Genomic DNA, 14902 nt, shown 5'->3' with positions numbered 1-14902 from the left:
AGTAGTAAAGAAGAAAGAATACAAGGAAAATGCTGAATTTCTTGAGTTTCTACACGTAGAATTGTTTCTGGAATGGAAATATCAGCAGTAACAACAGCAATAAAAAGCTCCCAAATCAGTATCAACATGATAGAAAGCCTCCTGTTATGTTATTTTACTTGCTTTCTCAATCCAGTCTTCAATTACTTCATATTTTTAGTAGTGTACCTGAGAGCAGAAGAAAGCTCATGTTTTGCAGCTGAGAGTGATATATATTTGGTGTATTCCAAAGCCAAACTGGTCTGGATCCCTAAAATAGCATATATATAGGAAGAGGCCCATTCTGTCCTGAAAAAATGCTGATCATTTAAATCTTATCAAGTTGCATTAGCCACGATGCAATGAGGACCTAGAAAACTCATGAACTGGCCAGAAGCTGCATTGTCTTAAGAATGAACTGATCATCCTGCCTACAAGCCAAAATATTTTTGGTCTTCTAATGTGCAGGATGAGGAAAATCATTACATTTCAATTTTCCACCAGGAAACTAAAAGCTCTGTGCTTCAAGGTAAATGAAGGTTGGCCTTCAAATTGGCCATAAATGCAGAAGAAGGAGGATTGCCTTTTGGTTTTTATGAAGAGGGGTAGGAGAAATGTTATCTCTCTTCTGATATGAGACAATTCAAAATTCATTCTTAAAGCAGTAACAAGCTCCACAGACCTCTGAGAAAATAATAGAGGCCTGCAGGTATTAGACATTTCTGCTTGTACACACAACAGGTATTGACCTCAATGGGATTTTCCCCAGATTTGATTAAAGGAGGGACTATCCTGCAGTGAAGTGTGGCACAGTGTGATCTGCTAAAATAGCCTCCAGAATTAATGAGAAATACATTTTCTCAGTGATATGATAGCCAGGCTGCCCAGAGAGACTGCCTGTCAGCTCCCATCAGTCATTCCATTAGGAGGATTGCAAAACATCCCTGCCGTTGCCAGCTTGGAAACCTCATGCTCTATAGCAGGACATGGGTCAAGCGTGAGCACGCAGGACTGCTGGGTGGGTCTCACCACTGGCTGAGACTGCAGAAGAGGTTTTGGCTACCAATAGCTTTTTCCTTTTAACTTTCTTACCTTGGATCATCACCCTGCAAGGTGTGAGATAAAGCTGAGCTCTAAAGGAGTTGACAGTGTTCATCACTGCACTGTGGGTGTTCAGCCAACGTGCAGGGCTGGGTTATCATTTGCTTTATTGTGTGATGAGTGTACTGCTCTGTGCTTGCAACAGCCCACAACTTTGAAATGGTAGCACCTGATGTTCATAACAGCAATGAGAATGCAAACAACTGTCTCAATACCCAAACCTCATGTCAGGCAATGCATGTGCTATTGGAAGTTTTCTGTGATGCTGAGTTTAGCTGACGGAAATATTCTCAGAAACATAAGTTTGTGAGCTCCATGTGCAGCAGTCACAGAGCCAGTACTTTCAATGTGCTAAGCATAGCTCTCTGATGGCTGGAGCCTTGGCCAAAACACTGGGGTTGTACTGGAACCAAAGCTAAAAGCCCAGTTTACTTCAGTGTAAATTAAAGGTCTCCATTTGATCTGTAGCAAGTAGACACTGACTGCATTATGGAATTAAGGCTTTTAGTACTGATGGTTATGGAAGCACATAGATGTGAAGCTACAAGCTTTGAAATGGCTTCCTGGAGTTCTGTTCATTTCTGCAACATGTGAGTTCCTTAGTGTAGGACTTTGCCTAGATGGGATTGACTTTGGATGTAATTGCATAATAGAATCTGGAGACAAAGCTTTAGTATAAAATAGTCACGTGCTTTCACAATGGAATAATAAAAGCAGTTAAATTTGCAGTGTGCTAGTGAGTTAAGCCTGAGATGTGTATAATTAGCTAATGAAGACACTTTTACTCTAAGATATCTCTGTCAGACGTTGGTGAAATCATGCTGTGACTTTCAAGATATTTGCAAGGTTCAGGTTTGACCACATTAGGTGTTTTTGACATTGTAGTATAGGTGTGATATATTTTTACTCATGTAATGAAACATCCATCTTATGTTGCACGTTTTTCTAGCCAGTGGAAATAGTTTAAAAGCTCTGAGTAAACCTGGATGGTTTGGAGAAGAGCTCTTTCTATGGGACGAAGTATCTCAAGTCTATTGTTTGTTTTGCTATTACCAGCTGAGAGATTACATTGCTGACAATAAAAGCTAGGCAGCTTACCTGACTATAACAATAAGTAAGTTTAAACACTGTCTTGCTGCTACTGCTCTGAAGATATCTACCATAATACATTTAATAACTTTCACATTATTATTTATTGTGATGAACTCTATTTAACTCACCTATTTTCAATCTAGCAGCCAATACATAAATCACCCAGTACATACTGTAGTGGGTTATGAAAAAAAGCCCATCCACTTGATGATATATTAACGTGGAATGTATATTTTCATTTCAGGGAATAAAATATTTGAACAGAGACAAAGGCCCAACTTACTGAATAATATTATCTATTCCAAATTACTTTTTTCACCTCTCATCAGTATTAAACCTTCATCTCCGAGGGAAATGGAAGTCAGGCATTAATATGCAAAACCAACACAGGGCATTAGATATTACATATCACTGTGCAGAAGATCCAGAAATAGATGATTTACTTTAAAGGGGATAATCAAAGAATGCTAATCAAAAAGCTAATCAAAAAGCATATTTAAAGTTGCCTTGGTCATGATCCATAGGTACATATCCAGGGAGAAGATAACAAGTACTAAAGGATCTTTATGCTTCCAGAGATGAATGCATAATGGAAACTGCTGGAAGTTTGGACTGGACTAGTAAGATCCCAGTTGGGAGAGAAATGAGATGACGGTGCAAAAAACCATCTATTAGACTGGTTATGGTAAATAGGCTATTATTCAGCTGCTTATATGGGGAGTGGGCAACTTTCTCAAAAGCAGTCTCTGCTTTCCTCTTTTGGCACCAATGCAGGGAGGTCAAAGCGCAGTTCTGTGGTGGCTTTATGAAGGAAGTAATGTGGTTTATTAATATGAGCCCACATGGCCTTAAGAGTCTGACAGTACAGAACTTACTGTGTGCCTAAGGGGAGGTACACAGTCAGAAGGAACAGATTACTCCTGAAGAAGAAGAAAAATGTGAAAGTTGATAATGAGGAGGGGAGTGATTTGAGGGTGTTTTTAAAAGAGTTTTGAAGAAAGAGGACTCATGACAGTTGATGGCAAGGACAGAAGTTCAAAGGAAAGTATAAAACCAAATCAGGAGAAGAAAACCAAAGGAGATACAAGATAAAGACTGCTTTGAGCATGAGGAGTAGATTAGGAGAGAAAAAACCCCAGTGATTTAAAAGTAGGATAAATAATAAAGAGCTTTGCAGATGTGAATTAAGGGCCTGGAGTTTTTTGCAGTTAAGACATCAGCTGAAGGATTCAAGTGGTCTGTACAACGTTTTGAAGCCATAAAAGAAGTAGAAGACAGGGTCTGAGGAGGAAGAGCTTTTTCCAAGAGTTAAAAGAAGCACCAAAAGAAGAAATAAAGCTAGTCAATGACACACCAGAAGATTATACACACGACCCACTGATCAAAGCAAAGTGTGACATACCTAATCTAAAAATCTTTCTTCACAGAAGCGAAAAACAAACTGTCCTGTTCACCATTTTCTTCCTCCTCAAAATTTTGCTCATGCTTATAAGCCAACGCTAGCAAGTTCTGGGGCAGAGGAGTAGTTAGCAAGAAAAGCGTGCATCAATAGCTGTTGCTTTGGTTACAAAGGCACATGAGCATGTATAGTCGTGACAAGTTATTTTCAGCTTTACACTGTGAAATAGAGAGAATATTAATAAAGGGATCATGTTACCTCTGCTTGGTCTCTGTGGTGGAAAGTCCCAGTGCAGTGTCACATGCTACAACATCCTGCATAATTGTTGCCGTGTGCTCTAATGACACTGAAGTCACCCCTGATGCTCAGTGCACAGAACTCATCAGCTCAGAGAGAAAAAGGTTGTTCCTGGTGCTGGAGATATATCTTCATGAGCAGCATTTCTTAAGTGCTAGCTATTAACTTGAGTGGGAGCGGTACTGGGCACCCAGCTGCCTCTACCGCATGTGTGTCAGCATATAGATGCTGCTGAAGCCTTAGCCTAGCCCACGCTAAGGCATATGCACAAAAGGCACCAAATTGCAGAGCAATCTCTGTCTCCCAGAGAAAATCAAGCACGGTAGGGGATCAAACAAATGGTTAGATCTCTGCTGACATTTAAAACCTTCTGCAGACAAAGATGACAGCAAGCCAGGTTCAGAAGAAAGGCACGATGGAGCGGAAACAGCACAAATGGCATGGTAGTGCCTCTTAGTATCATGGGTGTGCAGGGAGGCCTATGTGTGAACGCTCTTCAGGAGGAGAAATGTGACTTCAAGAACAGAGTGGAGATGAACCAGACTGCTACCACTGCCAAAATCCTTTGGCCCTTGCTGTACAGAAGATGATGGCAATGCCTGGAAGGTATTCAGCAGCCCAAATTCTGGTCTGGTTCATTCCCACCTTAGTCCAACCACAGCTTGTGATTTAGAATCCACAAGGAGACACCTTGATGAATCTTGTCCTTCATGCCGCTTTTTCAGCCCTCTTACATAGCAGGACAGTCTGAAGCCCTGGGGGAGAGGACAGCTACGACAGGTCCTCTTTTAAAGGTTTATTCTTTGAAGCTTCATGTCCATGACATCAAGAAGTGAAGTCAATGGATAGCAGTGTTAAGAGACAAAAAAAAAGACATTCCATTCAAAGAAATGACCCCTTCATAAAACCTGTTTGTGAACTCAAGAATTTAAACGAGTCTGACCCAGTGGGTAAAAAAAATCAAACTGTTCTCTACAGAAGAAATTCTCTGCTGGAAAGCATATAAGAAAGTTCACAGACACTGCAAACACTAGCCCAGTGGGTAATTCTCTGAATGAGATGCACTTTGCACTCACAGCAGTACTGAAATTCAGCTGCTCCCAGGACTGAGATTTATTCAATTTTACCACTAAGAATGCAACTAATAATAGTTTTTAAAAGGAAGAATTTGCCATGTGAGTGAAGATAAAAGACTAGATTCTGATTTTTATTACTCTGGCTTATATTAGACACATTTTGCACCTCTCCACATAAAGTACAGATGTCACAAATGTTCTCACAGGAAAAAACACCCAAACCCCAAAATGGGATCAAACTGAAATTTTATCACAAGGGACGTATACTATTCCCAGTGTTATTAATTCCTTACATAGGCGAGGGGGACCTGATGGCCAGATCCACTCTGGAAGGCAGAAGGGTCCTCTAAAATGGACTTTGGCCTCATTGAAACTGGGGCTTAAGGCTGGGACACCACTGGCAGTGACAAGTTCCTGGAGCAATAAACATCTTCCAGCGAAGGATCAAGCATCCATTCACCTCCAAGTTTGTAAGGGCTCTCCTCAGCAAAAGGGGGTACCCTTAAACTTATATTTGTGCTGATGTGGCTGAACAGCCATCTCACATAAGTATCACTCAAGAGACCTGTGTCATTGAAGTCAATGGTCTAGTCCCCTCATAAGTAGTCTTTGTAGACTGTGGTCTTGCCTAGCCATCCTTCACAGAGCACTTTAGGTTCCTCTGAGACCATCTGTTACAGTCATTTTTCCTACCCTTCCGGTTGAAGAGTTTGGAAAGGTGTCAGAGGATTAGTACCATGCAAATTGCAAAAGGAAAGTGTCACTAAGGTAGGAAGACTTCACCAAAAAATAGCTTAGGGGACTATACAGTATCCAGAATGAAATTTTATAGCAGTCCATAAAATTGAAGTATGAGCCAAGGGTTAACAACCTTGAATTTTGCCCTGAAAATTAGTCCAAGAAAATCTACTTCATTATAAATACGGTAGTACTGTCTAGTGTCCTGTTGATTGATATGCCCAAGAGCTACCTTTGTCGGCAGTCTTTTAAGCAGTAATCCTTCATTTTGGTCTTAATAATGAGATAGGCACCTCCTTCCTCATTGAGCTATCAATTTCTTACCTGCCAATAGTATCTGATGTACTTGCTTGTATGCTGTTTAGTGCCTCCTCTTAGCCAGTAGATATAGTCAGCAATCATGGCGCTCCTGATGACAAAAGCAGAATAAATGAGTGTATGGGGAGAGACGGATGGATACAGCAAAATGCAAAGCAGGTAACAGTAACAGAGTGTAAAAGAGCTTTGTATCAAGAGATTACACATAACTCTCAGTCTTTGTCCAACTTTAAGTCAAGCACTAGTAAATATTTTTCAGTTAGTGAAATTGTCTGCAAACACATGGCCCTACATTTTCTTTGGTCAGCTTTTGCATCTTTTACGCTCAGCAACTATTTAATGACTGTAATACAACACTTTGGTCTAGTTTTTCTTTCTTGCTTTCTGCTTTACAGTATTTGTGAGGGAAGTGTCTTACATATAGTACATTTCTGTTAGGACAGCACCAACACGTATAGCACCCTGTAGCACAGCAGTCTGAGCATATCACTTGTCTTTGGCAAACTCAGGCATAGTTCACCGTTGATTAAACTATATGTTATAAAAAAATCCCCAAACTGAAAGTAATCTGCTATCTTGCTACATAATTGAGTATGCTTTAGTACTCCCACTGTCTGTGACAATCATTGCATTACTCTTTCTAGACTGAGTGATATTAAAAAACTGTTGTGCAATGGATATTAATGCAGAGTCTTAACAGACTTCAGAAAATCAGTTTGCTTTTATGGCTGCCTCTCCACGCTGCTCTCCGTTTCCTTTCCTCTAGAGATTCCAAATCCAATTAAATGTGACTAGATGTAATTCCAAATTGTCACTTTAGTCAATTAAACATATAATAATCTTGTGTACCTAATTACTAGCACCAAAAGTTTATTTGTTGATGTAGTGCTATCACTGTGTACTTCTGCATGTTCCCCTTATCATTGCCTATATATTAATTGTGCTTTGACATTACTGTAAATTGAATTTGAAATTTCCCCCTAGTTAAAAGTGTCTCACAAACAGTAATCCCAGTCCTGTTGTAATACTTTTTCAGAATGTACTTTCCAAGGCTGTATTATGCTCTTAATGAGATGTAACCAAAAATACATGGATTTAACAATAAACATTTCAAAGCAGGCCCAGTATCAGGGGGTAACATATTGTTACAAACAGGAACTAAATCTTCCCTTAGATGTTCTCACACAGCTCCCATTAATTTCACTGGGAGAAAAGCTATTCACTAGGATCCATGGATTTCTACATGAGGAATGGATTTAGCCATAAGCTTTATGCAGTGCTCATACAAATCACTGGCAAAAATCCTTTTGACTGCACCAGAACAAAGACCAGTTTCTAACTGAACATTGTTAGCCCAGCCAGCACAGGATGAACAAAGGATGGAACCCTCAGTGCCTTGAAAATCATTGGCAAAACTCTCATTGACTCCAAATGGTGCCAGGGCTTAATCTCAGGAATGACATATGGGTTCTGTGGATGAAGCAGAGAAGGTGACCAAAGCATCCAGCTTTGCCAGCTTGGCCTGATGATGATTTTGAGGAAAGACCTTCACTGTGTCCTGAGGTGCAAAATGGAAATAAACATGCAGCACAAAACTGAGGAAAGACTTGAAACACATCTGTGACATTGTTCTGTAACTTCTGGAGGTAGTCTACAGAGCTTCCAGTTTCTGTGGCAATAGCAAGAGGTAGTCTCTAGCAGCGTACGTGAGTGTTGGTGACCTCTTCTAGCCACTCATCAGAAAGAAGGAACTTATGGTCTACAATTAGAGTGATTCCCAAACACTAAAGCCTTGTCTTTTTTTGGAATTAAAAGACCTTTGCAAGCAGTCATTTACAATTTGGGATCCTACAGATATATTGCTCCCCAGCTGCTGTAATTTCAAAGATTAAAATTGGCAAATACTTAGCCCAAGCATCACCCTGTCACTGCTTGTTGCTACAGGAGCATGGCCATGGGTCAAACACCATCCTTCAATACAAAGGCACTTGCTGAGTACTTTGCCATCCCTACTACAGGCTGTGGACAGGCAAAGCAAAGATCTACTATGCACCATCAGCACAACACAAAGCCCAATCTGTGACCTCCCACTCCTCGATAGCAGCCAATGTTTTCTTTTCCCAGCGTTGCATTCCTTTCCTAGGTGAAGATACATGCAGAGGCTTGGACAAATCTAGAATGAATTCTCAGACAAATTGCTTCATCTTTTTCTGTTAGGTAGTATTGTCTGTAAAATGTGGACAATCACATTTGACCGATTTACTTCTCTAGTGCATGAGTCCTCCTGGCACAACCCTTTGCTAAGTTTTCTCAGCATGCTCCACACAATGTCATTTTGCTTGTGGCAGAGGTCTTTGGCATTGCTGCACTCCAGACAAACAACTTTCCTCTTTATTTTGCCTTTTTCATTTGTTCTTATTTCAATAATCAGAAGGACACTGACATTGCCAGCATGCATGGTTAGCTTTTCAATGTCTGTTTTCATCTCTGCTAGATTTCTCCCATACATAAATCCTCTCGGAGCCTTTCAAATGCCTCCGTCCCCATCCCAGTTTTACTTCTCAGTTCCTTGGCCAACAGGGAGCACACACAGGTCAGGACTGACGTTTGCTACTGTGACCTTGCTGCTTAGGAGTGACTTAAAAAAATTCTGCTTTCAAAAGAAATGCAAGCATTAAGGCTCTATGTGTGTGGCTGCATCCAACTCCAAATGTGCCCAAGTCAGATTTTTCTTTGAAGGTCTCCAAGGCTCAGTTCACAGAGCCAAAGTGACACATGAAATAGGGAACTATGAATTTCCAGACACAGAGACACTGGTGAAATTATGCTGTTTGAATACAGTTACAGAGCTAGGCACTGAAAAATAATTAGAAACCTAAACACTCAGAAGCCAAAGGACAGATATTTAGGCAGGTTAAAAGTCTGCCTCCCATTGAAATACATCAAGGCAGAAAGCACTGAGCTGAGTTCCTAACTTCTAGGGAGTCCCTATCCATGTGGCCCATGGAAATCCAGGTAACAAAGACTTTCAGTAGTTGACTGTTGAGCCAGTGAGACTCTCTGAAATGAGACTTAAGGCAAACATTATTTAAAGGAGTGCAATGTATGGAATTACTATATAAGATTCTCAGACAGTGACCCAACTCATTAACACCTTCTCCTTTCTTCATCAGTGCTGAAGCTTATTGCAGGCACACTATCTCAGTACACCTTCTATTTCTTTTTTGATGACTTCATATTTAGCAGTATTTTAGCAAGGATCCTTCAATGATACAGCTATAGGGAGGTTTTCTTCTTTATTTAGGAAGTCTTCTATTTTAAAATAGACTCATTATATTTTTTTTTACAGTGTAGAATGCAATGATTCTGTTTCCTTTGGTGTACTAATGAAGAGAGAAATTTGTTTTCCCCAAACTGAGACAAAAATACAAATAAATGAAGGTCTGACTCTGAAGCTTCCCTTCTTGTATCTGATGAAGTTGTCTAGGGAATAATAGGTAAATAGTGCAGCTGTAACAGTCACTCTTGCAGGCAATTCCACGATTCAGGTAATTGTTGTTTCTGTTTGCATGTATGCTATAATCTCTTTTGTTTGGGTTCACCCAGTGGTGCTTACACTTTCACCTGTACTAAATACATCCTGTATCTACTGTTTAAAAAGTTGGTAGTTACAGAACCAGCTGTAAACTTCATTTCTTCTTGTACATGGAAAACATTGCTCCTATCTGCAGGCTGATAAAATACCAAATACTCATCAGCAGGGCAATCTGTAATGACTAAACTAGCCATCCATTGTGAATTACAGTCGATTTTATACGCAAAATTATAGGTGGAATGAAGCCTATAAAAGTCTAGAACATACTGTAGGATAGGATTTTTATTAAAGGTTTATGGAGATAATATATATCTTGAGAATGAAGTGGAGTTGCTTTTTATCATTCACTAGAACTCCACAGATAAGAAGAAGCTCTATGATGAATATGGTAGGGATGAGTAGGATTAATTCCCCTCCCTAACAGGGATCTGGGAAGAAATTTCATTGCAAATTAACTGATATCCTCAGAAACAGAACGAGGGACCACTCCCTGCCCTGTTACAATATCTGCATATAAAGTGCAATATGTAAGGTTAGCAGTTGGGATCAGCTCAATTGGGCTTACCTCTGCATCACGTGGCCAGACCTCACTCTGATTTGTAACTCTAGAATGACTATGTAAGAGTTCAGCTTTGAACCCTTAAGGCACAAAGAACATAAGAGACAAAGACTGGGAAAATAGCTCCCATTCAGACCATGTAATGTTATTTTTCTGGATTTTTTTTACAGATATTGGGATTAAACTCTAATGGCAAAGACCAAAGATAGGTGCATTCTGTTCCTACTTCTGACACAACTATTTCAACAATATCCTGAAATATGAGCCTCATATTTAAAGAACCATCCACCAATTCTGAGCTACTATTTTGCAATACTGAAAGCATGCCCCAGTTTCAGGTGTGCAGCCCATCAAAGAGTTCTATCAGACTGGAGAACAGAAGTAGTTCTGACAACAGACCTTCAGACACACCTTAGCAGATGTCAGAGAACATGTGATCTCCTTCCTTCTTTCAAAACATGAGGCTTAATATTCAAACATCATTTTTCTTAGTTGCTAGTCAGGGCCAATACGCAGCGCCGCAACACAACCAAACTCATCTGGGTTAATGTAGTCAGCCTGGATACAAAGCTGTGTTGCCACAGCTGCTCCATCTGGCCGCTTGGTGGTGCAGAATAATAAGATATAGCTCTGTATGTGGAAGCAAGGAGCGCACCACAGCTTCTCTCAGCTTATCTCCAGGCATGCTTAGTGTAAGAAACGAGTCGAAGGTAGTTTTTGCTACCTGACAGCTGCTGACACTAATAGCCAGGGGACAACCTTTGCTGCAGCCACACAAGCCTGTGACAACAAAATGGATGGCAGAGGTGTAAGAAAGAAGCGAAATTTTCTGGAATGCACCAAAATATTACCTTTCCAAAGAAGACAAGAAATTAACATTGTTGCTAAATAGTTGTGTGGTCATTTGCCTTTGTAAATACCAGAAAAAAAGACGAGGGCAAGGCTCAAGGTTACCTTCTCAAGTCTTGACTGCTCCCCTTGAGCTGCACAGAAATGAGAGAGACCCTAAAGGGTAGAGGAAGGTTTCTCTGCAGATAGCAGAACCTGAGGAACAATCACAGCCTATGCACGGTAGAGTAACTTCTACTCCTCTATGACATTCAACTCCAGCTGCTGCTAAGATAGCAGGGAGCTGCTAAGTGACAGAAATTTACCTTTGCTCCTTACTTCAAGTGATCTCATCTGGATCTGCAGGAAGTACTATTAGAAGGCCTCTGCCATTACCAGGTGATGCTATCCCTCTGCAGATCCACTGTTTGGAAAGGGTAAGTGGAACTATTTCTTCAGTGTAACATGAACTCAAATATTTAGATTAGCTCTGATGCAGACGCCTGGTCATTTGAGATCTCTAATGCAGTGGGGCTGAGCCCGAGATACAAGATGCAAAATAAGCTACTGCTTTCTTCTTGATGACCTTTCTTGCTCTGAGATTCAAAGGGGAAAGTGATGTTTATAAGTGGATTTAGTAGGAGGCAGTCATTTTAACGCAATTATCCTATTTGAAAAGTGAACAAAGTAATAACAGTTAATTTTTAAACAGTTCTATGTATCCTAAATAAATGTAAAGTCATTACTTTGACATTTGAGAGTCACTTGGAAATCCCTACATGATGAGAGATAAACAGAGCTCCAGAATATTGAGCAGGAATGACATTACAGTCAGGACTCACCTGTGTTACTAGCCCCAGAATGTGGCAGAGAGTTATGTTATCTATGCATAACACCTTGATGTTGCTAATTGCTGTAACATGCTGGCTAGGACTGCCTTTGAAACATTTCACCAGTGAGCAGTTAAATGCAGGAGAAGCTGCTAGGAAACCCTTCTGTCCTGCCAAGCCCTTCCAGATTGATCATGAGGTACACTTGCTGTCTTTGCTGAAGTTTCTGGATCAGCCCATTGCTAGAAAGCAGGATTAAGCTTCCTGCAAGGAAAATGGCACTTGTATTTAGAATACATTTCTTGTTTTTATTATTGCCTGACCTCTGGATGGTAAACCACTTTCTATGTTGTATGGAGATTGCTGCACAGTGACAACAAACGTTTCTTATTTAATGGCAGCTGTAAGGCCACAGGAGTTGCTTTGCAAATGTGAGTTAAGCAATGCCTGGGGAAATGACCAATCCCTTAAAATGCCAGGGCATACTCAAGGGAACAGGCTGCTAAGTCCAGCACGATCTTGAACTCTCTGTGCCTGATGTGAAACAGGTGCCAGTCCAAAGGGACATGCTGCGCAAAGGCAGGAGGTGTGGGAGGCCCCAGGACCGGTGTTAGCGTCACAGCTGAGCTGCTGGAGAAGAGCCGGGAAGCTGGAATGAACTGGCTCTGACAGTGGTGCCATGATTCAGAGTTCGCTGGTCTGTGCTTGGTCCGGGCTCTAGCTGGTGCTTGTTGTACTCTCTTGTAGTTCTTTGGATCTCATGCTCCGTGGTCGGTGGCATAACCTTGTACTGTCAGCATTTGGATTTAGTTCTGGTGGGGGATGTAGAGCAAAAGGGTATTGGAGGCTTTCTCTCTGACACAGTCTCAAGTTGTGCCAGGGTAGGTATAGGCTGGATATTAGGAAGAAGTTCTTCACAGAGAGAGTGATTTCCCATTGGAATGGGCTGCCCAGGGAGGTGGTGGAGGCACCGTCCCTGGGGATCTTCAAGAAAAGACTGGGTGAGGCACTTGGTGCCATGGTCTGGTTGATTGGTTAGGGCTGGGTGCTAGGTTGGACTGGATGATCTTGGAGGTCTCTTCCAACCCGGTTGATTCTATGATTCTATGACACGACCCTGTCTGAGCGAGTTGTTGTTTGGTGCTTGGGCAGTCTTGCCTATAAAGAATAACGTATGTGGCACAGAACTAACAGCTGGTCATTTTAGATATGGACTCATCCTATATGTTGATGTAAAATTAAGTACCAGGCCGTGTGGACCCTCTTTTGAACTCTGGCTGAGCTCAGCACTTGTCAGAGCTGCTTTCCTGCGTTCAGATTACGAAGCGCACTGTCAAGAGTATTGTTCTGCAGAGGAAGAGGGTCACAAAACCAGCAAAAGCTCTCAATGCCTTTGCCTGCGTGAGGGAGCAAAGTCGATGCCGCCTTGCTTCTCCCGGCGGCCGCTCGCCCCCTGCAGCGCGGTCGCTCTCAGCGGCGGGCCCTGCCCCGCGCCGAAGCGGCCTGACGGCCGGGGCGAAGCTGCGCTGGGCTGGGCGGGGGTCGGCGCCGGGCGCACGGCGCGGGCAGGCTGCAGCTCCGTGGCCGTCGGGTCGGGACAGCAGCGAGGCTCCGGGCCTGGCGGTTACCGACATAACGGTGCGAAATAACGGTCCCGAGGAAGCGCAAGGTTCCAGAGGGCTTCTCGGCGGTCGTGGGTGTGGGAGGGCAGTTGCTACGACAACAGATTTGAAAACCTTTTTATAGAAGTGGAGTTCTTGGTTTATTTCAGATTAGGCAAACTGAAACAGTTAGGATAGAGAATGAATATAAACTTCTCTCTTTTTTTTCCCAAGAGAAGAGCTGGGCAGGTGCAAAGGCAGGTAGCAGACACGATGATGGGGCTACTTGAGAGAAGAAATCAATGCCCACCTCACTAGTTCCAGAGTGAGGTGGTCTCCCCTCAGCCTCCTCCAGATTAAAGCACCTCAGTTCCCTCAGCTGTTCCTCATAAGACTTGCTTGCTAAACCTTTCACCGGCTTCATTGCCCTTCTCTGGACCTGCTTCAGCACCTCACAGTATCACAGTATTATCAGGGTTGGAGGAGACCTCACAGATCATCAAGTCCAACCCTTTACCACAGAGCTCAAGGCCAGACCATGGCACCAAGTGCCACGTCCAACCTTGCCTTGAACAGCTCCAGGGACGGCGACTCCACCACCTCCCCGGGCAGCCCATTCCAGTGTCCAATGACTCTCTCAGGGAAGAACTTTCTCCTCACCTCCAGCCTAAATCTCCCCTGGTGCAGCCTGAGGCTGTGTCCTCTCGTTCTGGTGCTGGCCACCTGAGAGAAGAGAGCAACCTCCTCCTGGCCACAACCACCCTTCAGGTAGTTGTAGACAGCAATAAGGTCACCCCTGAGCCTCCTCTTCTCCAGGCTAACCAATCCCAGCTCCCTCAGCCTCTCCTCGTAGGGCTGTGCTCAAGGCCTCTCCCCAGCCTCGTCGCCCTTCTCTGGACACACTCAAGCATCTCAATGTCCCTCCTAAACTGGGGGGCCCAGAACTGAACACAGTACTCAAGGTGTGGTCTAACCAGTGCAGAGTACAGGGGCAGAATGACCTCCCTGCTCCTGCTGACCACACCATTCCTGATGCAGGCCAGGATGCCACTGGCTCTCTTGGCCACCTGGGCACACTGCTGGCTCATGTTCAGGTGGGTATCAATCAGCACCCCCAGATCCCTCTCTGTTTGGCTGCTCTCCAGCCACTCTGACCCCAGCTTGTATCTCTGCATGCCCTTCTTGTAGTAAGGGGCCCAAAACTGAACCTCGTATTCAAGATGTGGCCTCATCAGTGCCAAGTCCAGGGCTGAGGTTTCCTTGCAGATTTAGTTTGCTTTTCAGCTGATGGATTTAGATTTTATATACATATATATGTCTTTTAATAAGAATGTCAAAAAGCTGAGTCAGCTCTACCACATCTATTAAGATCCTGAAACTTCTTTCTCCTTAAGGATTGCTTACCCCTACTCTGCAGTCAGATGAATATGAGTTGTTTGTTCTGGCAGAG

At 42.6% G+C, this 14902-nt stretch overlaps 1 protein-coding gene across 1 annotated transcript in view; it reads right to left on the bottom strand.

Annotated features, from left to right (window-relative positions):
• The window catches only part of SPATA16 (spermatogenesis associated 16), an 83852-nt gene that overhangs the window by 37373 nt on the left and 31577 nt on the right, over window positions 1-14902 (bottom strand). The window contains exon 5 of the mRNA XM_064164792.1: window positions 6046-6130. Coding sequence (XP_064020862.1) covers window positions 6046-6130 — 85 coding nt within the window. The remainder of the gene's footprint in view (window positions 1-6045; window positions 6131-14902) is intronic.

This window comes from Pogoniulus pusillus, chromosome 26 (genome assembly GCF_015220805.1).
Source record: "Pogoniulus pusillus isolate bPogPus1 chromosome 26, bPogPus1.pri, whole genome shotgun sequence".
NCBI classification, from domain to species: domain Eukaryota; kingdom Metazoa; phylum Chordata; class Aves; order Piciformes; family Lybiidae; genus Pogoniulus; species Pogoniulus pusillus.
Note: the sequence above shows the minus strand (reverse complement) of the source record. Positions and strands in the feature narration are given on the sequence as shown.